At 38.2% G+C, this 9,112-nt stretch overlaps 1 protein-coding gene across 1 annotated transcript; it reads right to left on the reverse strand.

Annotated features, from left to right (window-relative positions):
* Positions 1-356: 356 nt before the first annotated feature.
* On the reverse strand, positions 357-4,782 carry LOC117233011 (fork head domain-containing protein FD4). The gene has a single exon (XM_033492845.1). The coding sequence runs from the start codon at positions 4,298-4,300 to the stop codon at positions 3,083-3,085; it is 1,218 nt and encodes a 405-aa protein (XP_033348736.1). The 5' UTR covers positions 4,301-4,782; the 3' UTR covers positions 357-3,082.
* Positions 4,783-9,112: the final 4,330 nt, after the last annotated feature.

A 9,112-nucleotide genomic window follows, 5' to 3' on the forward strand; every position in this document is an offset into this window, starting at 1 on the left:
GTGCTTTGTTTTCAAATCTTTTATTTTGTCTTAAACACAAAATAGAACAACAAAACTTTGCAATATTTTTAGTCACAGCACTCGTTCATAACAAGTATATCTCTTTCCCGCCGAATTAAACTGGAATCAATTTAACTTTCTTACAAAGGAAAGATTCAAATTTCTCAAATGTTCTCTTGCGTTAGCGAAATTCAAATTCGAAATTTGTTTTAACGAACACTTGTTTCCTCCTAAAAAAGTTATCAACCTAGGACCTTAACCATACAGTCCTGTACAGATTTCCTTTCTTGTTTAGAGCTAAAAATTGTCCAATCACGTTAAAAATGCGGCAGGTGAAGAATAAAACGAATCGAGAATTCATGGGAACAGAAACTTTATTCAGCTTCAATTGAATCGAGATGCGGCAGTTCCGCGCTGAAAATCAAGAGAGACAGATCGACCACGTATCTGTGTTACTTAAGGAAATCTTTAAAAAACCGTCTATATTTCTTTCCATTTAGTCATTTGCCATTTTTCATTTACGAACGAATCGTAAGAACCGCGATCTATCTGTCTATCATGGTTCGTATTCGTGTATGTTCAATTTATATTTATTCGCGTCTGCATGTGTTTGTGTTTGTTTGTATGTTAATTGTGATACATCTCAATTATACGTAGGCACGTATACATAGGTACATATACATACATACAGAAGGGGCGAGAAGTTGCACAGAATAATATTCTTCATATATCGTGTATATCGTTCGAGACGATATATGGATTATAATAAAGACGAGACTATCGGTAAACCTTCGAACGTTCGTATATTACACTTTGAACAGGCGGGTCTGCTTTTCAGTCTGATGTAATGCCCCACATTGGAATTTCATAGTTACGGAAAAACGTATGAAATTACGTATAGAGACACATTATTTTCTATTTTGCGGCATCCTCCTTCTATTTACACAAATTCCTTAGTTCCCAAGCTAGAATTCCACTATCAACGCAAATATTCATAATTAATGGACGTTCGTTATTATCCTTGCATTTTGAGAAGTTTTTTGATAATTTTACCCTCTATGACAATGAACTCTAGCTTAACGAGAAGATTTTAAGAGTGAAAGTGAAATTTGTGCAACGTTTAAATTAAATATTTGATTTAAAAATACTTTTATAATTAATCGCGGCGTTTACCATAAATACCACGTAGTTTTATATCGACTGATAAAAATATATGACTAACATACTCATTAATTTAATAAAAAGAATTCAGGTCTCACAATTTTACAGAAAAGGTGAGAAGTGCTGAAACTTTTGAGTGACTTTAACGCATATCTATAAGGAAGTAAGTACGATATCTTTTAATCGTCCATCTTGATGTTCATTCGCGAATAATGGAATTCTAAGCTCAAAATCTCCGACTACACGTATTCTTATACATTTATATTTATATAGTACACATAGACTCTCCCCTAACACGTGTTGCATGATACGTGGATTCAAGTACCGGACTCGAACTGAAAGATACATCGTGATTCGTACCGGAAGCGACGGGACATCAGTTCGAACAGCCAATTAATGGAGAAGTGGGAAATTCGTTCGTTTTATCCCAAAATACGCGAAAATAACATATTGCGCGCATACTTCCAAGTAAACAAAAACGGTCATACGTATATTTACAAAGACAATTAGATAAATATTAATCTAATTACAAGGTGAAGGATCGACTTGGCATAGTCGAAGGAACAAAAACAATTACGCAATTTGGCACGACTAATTAGCACCAGCTTATTTTAGCGATGCACATTGGACCAAAATCGAAATGTCATGGCTTAGATTCTTGGAGCGTAGAATTAAAACAATTTTGGATCTTTATACTAACTAATTTTATGCTCTAAAAATAAATTGGATTTACTCGAGCCAGAATCTTAAAATATATAACATATTCGGGTGAAATAATTCCAAATTTTTCTACTAATGACTCTTGTACGTTGAAAAGATATTGGAGTAGGGATTTTTTAATGAATTTTATTATCACACTCAACACTCGAGAGTTGAATAACGATATAACTTTAAAATCAGACAATTCAAAATTTGATTAATTCTGTAAATTTTTGTTCTCGGGATTAAATATCTTTAATTATTGCTTCTTTATAGATAACTAAAATTTATCCTACAGACTAAAATGATTAATTTTCTATCCTTTGGTTTATTTTTAACTTATCAAAATTCATTAATACAAAGATCATTAAATTTATTGGAAAATCGCCCTAAAGAATCTGTAAACTAAAGATTATTACTAAATTATGGATTTTTATTCATTTATGTAAAATTTTAAAGTGCAAAAATATAAATAATACATTAATACACAAAAATATACAATGTATCGAAAATAAAAATATAATTTTAGTTTATATTTTAAATTTTCTAATATTTTCTAATTTTTTATGGATAAAACAAATATCTATTTCAGTTCTATACTTCGTGTACAGCAGAACTTCGATTATTCGAACATCACGACTAATGAAAAATTTAGGAATGGTCCCTGACAACAAAGATTGCAAAACGAAAATAGAAAATGGATAAAATTATGACACTTCTATTCGCAAGCTTTTATTTCTATCTAATATCAACATTCATAAAATAATTACTAAAGTGAAACATAATCGTAATCAAATAAATAATTCTCCCTGACATGAAAATAAAGTTATTCGATTATGCGAACAGTATAAATTAGCAGTAAGTTCAAATAATCAAGACGCTGCTGTATTCCTGGAAATAACGAACTTGCATAAAAATCCACAATTCACAGTCCACAATCGTTTCCTTTCTTGTATCATCTAGTTAAATTTTATTCTAAATTTCGTTCGTGGACCACTGTGCCTCAAACCTTCCCAAATACCAACCCTCCAAACAATATAAAAAAAGGCCAAAAGTCGTCCATCAAAAGAATTCCCGACCTCTTATCCATCACCTCTTTATCCACCTCTACACGTCGCTTACTCCCAGCATCGTTCACCTTCACAATCCTCCAACCACCTCGAACAGTCTGCGATTAGTCTCGAACCAGAAATAACTCGAGTAATAAACGCGAAATCTTCCATTAAACGTTGGACCCATTGCTGGAGGTCGCCGGCACGTAATAATTCCTCGCTTGCAGATGGCTCTGAATATGAAGTCCCGAAATCTGCCCACTTTGAATGCCCTGGTTGGACCAGTGACCAGCCGTCGAGATGACCTTAGCCTCAGGACTGGCCGACGGCGTGTTGGGCGACGGCAGAGTATTTGTCTCAGCCACAACATCCACATCAACATCCTCCTCATCCTGATCAGGCTCCTGAAGATCATGTAACTCATCCTCACTGCAACTAAACCTCCTTGCCTTCTGTGGCCTGAGATCGGACTCTATCTGATGCTGGTCATCAGGCGCAAGGAGACTCGCGACGTCGAACTGTCTCTTCCTCGAAGGTTGAAAAGTCGATGACTGCCTCAGAGTTTGACTCTGGAACGTTTGTTGCTGTTGTTGTTGCTGTTGATGGTGTGGATGATGGTGATGTGGCGTCCAGATTCCCGGCATGGGCTGAGAAGCCACTGGGGGTCCTAAAGTAGCTGGAGGAGGTGGTGTGGCTGGTAACGGAGGTGGGCTTGGACTATCTGGCTCCTCGTCGACGGCTAAACCCATGTGCCTTCTCACCTTCCTTTGAGCCTTGCGCCTCCTGAAATCTCCCCGTCGAAAGTCTTCTAGATTCGCTGGATGTATAGCCCAATAATGACCTTTTCCATTAGCACTTCTTCCTGATTTAACGAAACAGTCGTTCAGTGACAAATTGTGTCTTATTGAGTTCCTCCAGCCTGGTCCTCGTGTTCTAAAGTAAGGATAATGTTCTAATATATGTTGGTAGATGTCCGATAGCACGAGTTTTTTCTCTGGCGAAGATAAGATCGCCATAGCGATAAGGCCAATGTAACTATGTTGAGGTTTGGGCTCTTCCGGTATACGCTGATGATGAGGATGAAGAAGAGCCATGGACAGAGCTAACCGACTGGGATATCCGGCAGCAGCCGCTGCAGCCGGATATAATGGTAGCGGCGCAGGAAATCCTGGACCCATCCCTAAATGTGTTGGAGCACTGGATGGAGGATGCCCCACGCCTGGATGTTGGGGATGCAGCTGCTGAGCCAGCCTCAGTCTCTCAGCCATTGCGTAATGGTACAATTGAAGTCTATAGTGTTCCAGTCCAGGCAAGAAGCCTGTCATGGGGTTGCCCAGACCGACGGCTAGAGGCTCCTTGGCCGGCGGTGGGCTCTCGTTGCTGCACATGGTCGTTTCTTGAGAAACCAATTGTCTAGGATCCTAGATCACTACCACAATCATGAAACTTCACAGTCTTCATTCAGTGTCTTAATAACAATTGATATGTCGATAACGGGAATTCTTATGAAATATCTTTACATTTAATAGGTGTCACTGGTACGATAGTTCGTAACGTCGCAAGCACGAATGAATTTTGAGCTTGAGTTCGACGGAGCACAGTGGTATTGGAGCAAGTGAAAAACGAAATTAGAGATCGGTACGGAGTGTGGATCGATCGCGGCCGATGTTTTCCATAGGTTTTCAGGCTGTTTGTCACGATGCGCTCCGAGCGACCGACTGGTCATGATTTACGATTCGGCCGTCTGCCAGGAGAGCACCGATGGCTTCTCCCCACTAGGTGCTGGGGGAGAGACGACAAGCTCCGCCCGTTTACCCGGAATAGAGTGCGGGCTTTGTATGCCGAGACCTGAACCCGTGAAACGATCCTCCGACCAATAAGCACAGAGAGGACGGTCGAAGATGGAACCCTCTGCCATCCCGCCACACCTACCACCATGGATATTGATCCTGAGCTTCGTATCTGTTGCGGGAGCGGCGGCGCGACTCGCCGATGCTGCCCGGTTCTCTTATCTTTCGATACGAAGCTCGATATCATTGCCGGCGATCGAAGTCCAGCTGGAGAGACGAGACGATGTGTTTTGAGTAGCAAAGGACCCAAGTATGGGGTAAGTATACTTCCGGTTATTACACTGTCCTCCTTTGTTCCTTATTACATACCGCCGTTCTGACTGGTGACACTCCTGACACGAAATTCACTCAAGACAGCCGTCAAGATTTATTTGATATTGTTATGGTCCAAAAAAAAAGAAAGAATTTCAACAGGAACCACGCATATTATTTCATTGATAAAGTCGTAAGTTAGAATAATGTCTTGTTAATAATAAAAGAAGGAAGAAAGAAACTATAATTAGCTTTGTAGCGACATGATTAATTCATGTAATAGATATTGTAGCCAGTACTGTACCATGAATATTTTACACATTTTAGCGCACTGTACGCGTTCCCTGCAATTTTGCGATTTTAAATTTTTCATAAATTCGTAAAAATCCGCGATCTAGTTACGATATATTGTGCGGGTGAGCAGCGAAGTTTTGTTGTACGATTATGTCGTGGGAAAAGGTTTCGGTTTGGATGAAATTATGTGAGTGACTGGTATTGTGATAGATTTTTACTATACAAGGAATTTAGGTTGTAGCATGAAGCTAATGTACGATGTGACTCTATCGTTATTGCGAATTAAAGAAAACTACAGGTGTGAAACAAATATAATTGCTTCAACTAAGTTCATAAAAATATGAATTTGTATAAATTTCCACAGTCTGATTATAATTTTCGACTTGTCGAAATTTGTCAACTTTCTACATTTGCTATGAAAAACTACCGAATATTATCGTGATTATAATCAGCTGCATGAAATTGTAATAAATGTTTTTATATGGTTCTTAAAACTGTAGTAGAAACTAAGATAGTTTCTAAACCAAGAACATTTCTTATAGGTACGGAAGTACCTACCTGTTCAGAAACACTTTCTTCCCTTCACACGTTGTTACTTCCGTTCCTTTAGAACGAATCTGAACACGTAACATTCTTTACTTATGTATTAATTTTCATACTCAACTAGGGAGTGTTTCATTACACAATTCTTACTAATGGCAAAGGTACTTTTTTCCTTTCCTCCGTAATTGTAACAAAAAGTCGAGTCTGTAAGTAATCACTCGAAGTTGATTTTGCTGCGTAATATTGTAATAATATATTTGCACCATGTAATATTAATGTAAATTAACAAATGAATTGCGAAAATATTAAATAATAAATAGTAATAATTATAGTAAATAAGCTGTTGCGAATGAGAATATGACGACTGCACTGTAGTCTTCTATTTTTGTTACTTCATGTTCATTATGAAGACATTTGATAAATACAATTATGATTACATAATTTGTTTCGTACCTAAGTGAAAAACTGATAGATCTAGAATTTGATGAATACGATTACGTATGTTTCCCATACTTAATGTTAGTTAAAATTTTGTTAGGTATCACTTTTGGAATATAATATAAAGCGAAGAATCTATTTAGATGATAACTTTTCACACCACTGTACGTGCAGATAACAACGATTCCATATTATATGAAATGTATTCGTATATTTATGATTGCTGAATATCCGAGAGGGTACCTACTTGTATACCGTGACGAACAAATTTTAATCGATTCCCGTATTCCCAGCAGAGAAATCATTGCTTCATAACTTCGACCAAACTTCCAACTTCCAAATCACCTATTTAATCACTGTGTTAGGTACCTAATTCAAAAAGGGGAGGGCCACTTTTCAGAATTCCCTCCACTTACCCGTAGCAACGAACACGGTCCCTCATTCACAGAGTCCTTTTCGTCTTTACATACGAACGTTACAACAAAAGACACAGAACTAGAGAGAGAGAAAGAGAGAGAGAGAGAGAGAAAGAAAAAGAGAGAGAGGCGCAGAAAGAGAGAGAAAAATGAACCGGTACGCGCATTTATATGGAGGCGCCGCCCTGCAACTATTTGTAAGCATCCGCCATGCTGGTTTCATATCTGCCGTTTCGGCTTGCACAAAAACACTATTTTTCACGAGCGGCCCAGCTGCAATATGGCGCGTTTACAGAACACGCTGACACGGCGTGCATCGACTCCGATTGCAATTGTTGCGTTTCATTGCAAATAACAGTTTCGCGCCCCTCCGCGACCCTCGTTTCACCCTTCTGCCCCCTTCACTGCCCCCTACCTCTTCATGATTCGTTGATATCGCCCCTACTACTGTCGCGTTCCCGCGTTCTTCCGTTTCCATGTATCGTCCACGGAAATACCGGCTCGTGTCAATTGGAAGCAGCATATGCATCGAATGAAATCGGAATTTAACGAAGAATGGTCATTCGTTCAAACAGCGAACTGTCACCGTTTACCTTCGCGACAAAACCTACTTCACGAAAGGAAGAATTTGTTAACAAATCCAACATCCCATTTATCTCATCCCGATGTTCCAGTAACTCTATATTAGGACCGATCAGATACGATTGTGAAATAGGAGTCATTCAAGTGTCCTTATTGCTATTTTCGCGGCAAAAAAACTCGTTCGGATAAAATCTCAAGGCAGTAGCCAAGGAAACAGTATCATTTGTCGTGAAGAAAGCAACGGTGGCCACACGAAACCTGCTGTCAAAACACAATAAAACGAGAGACGATCCACGAAAGAAGATCGCCGCTCGATTTTTGCCCTTGCTTCAGCTCCAACTCGCGCGATGCGTATGCGAACAATTCTTATGCGCGCGCGCGCGTGTATGTGTGTTAGCTAAGTGTAGATATAGCAAGCATCGGCTGAATGTATATAGATACCGGTCCATTGTGTAGCGTGGCTAAAATGCTCTTCTCGCGGCGAATAATGGCGATAATTGTGACGAAATGGAGCGTCATTGTGGGAAAAAAGGTACTGTAACGATCGAGGTCGGGTAAGTGGCAGATGTATGGCGCTCGATTGACAGCTTCTCCCATTTCTTTCCTCGCGGTTGTTGCCGATTCGTGTTCTTCCTTTAATTTATTTTTTCCGCATAGAGTATGTTGGTACTTTTCTAGACAGAGCATATTAGGGCGATATTTAAGTAAGCATTCTTTCGATAAGTATTTCTACTTATTTCGAAATAAGCGTATGTTGGAACTATTGCAAATCAGATACGAATAACATAATACAGAATACAAATATTAAAAAAGTTCAAACATTGAGCTCACGAAAATTTCGGCATAAAATTACATTAGACATTACGAAGCTTTCTTTTCCTTAATAAAACTAAAAGCGGATAAATTGTGTAACATCTTAATAATATGTATCTTGATACGTCAGAAAATTTCGTACTCTAATGTCTTTGTTGTAATATTTTATATTTCAAGGATGTATTTAACTGACTGCATAAGAATGTCGTTCTCCTTTATAGTGCTATAATACAAGTATCATAAACACCTATTTTTCTCTTTATCTTGGACAATTTCTAAATAAATCACACAATTATATCATTTAAAATCTGGAATATAATGGAACACGATTTGGGACAATGAATTTTATCGTTCGATAGTGAGCTATTTGTAACTTCGTTAAACCACGTAAGTCGTTAATCTCTGCTTTGCCAATACTCCAGGTATGTAATCCAGGGGCAGAACAGATAGATACTGAATAACTTCGATGGCAAGGTTAATAAATGTCGTGGTAGAGAGGCGACCAAGCAACTTCGAGGCATGGGCGGTCGAGTTTCGTGTAGCCGGACTGCACAAGGTATCTGTTAGTTTTGATGCTTCAAAATACACTCCTAATCGGTTTTCAAACTCCCTCTAAACGCTCGCGAAAACGTAGGATCCGATAAACCAAACTTGAAGATTTCCAGGCAACGGAAACGAGCTTTTGAAATCGTTGAGAATCCAAATAACAACGCGTGAATTAAATTCAATACATAGTATTCTACTTAGAATTGAAAGTATAGTTAGTGTATCATTCTAACTAAACTACAAATTTTTACTATGAATTCGTGTTTCTGTGAATAAAAGAAATGGGATGTAAATAATACTAAACTTTAAATAGTTTACATACCATTGCGATACCAGTCAGATTGGCTAACAGAACGCATCAAACTCACGAAACAGTTATATGTATTTGTTGGAAAACTAGGAAATATTATAGATGTATTATGTTTTCATGATTCGTTCAACTTGATATTTTCTACGGTAAAGCAAG

The sequence above is a fragment of the Bombus vosnesenskii genome, unplaced genomic scaffold (assembly GCF_011952255.1).
Source record: "Bombus vosnesenskii isolate JDL3184/JDL3185 unplaced genomic scaffold, Bvos_JDL3184-5_v1.1 scf7180000013294, whole genome shotgun sequence".
Lineage (NCBI taxonomy): Eukaryota > Metazoa > Arthropoda > Insecta > Hymenoptera > Apidae > Bombus > Bombus vosnesenskii.

Coding starts and splice junctions, on each gene's coding strand:
- LOC117233011 (XM_033492845.1), bottom strand. CDS start 4,300: ATGTGCAGCAACGAGAGCCCACCGCCGGCCAAGGAGCCTCTAGCCGTC.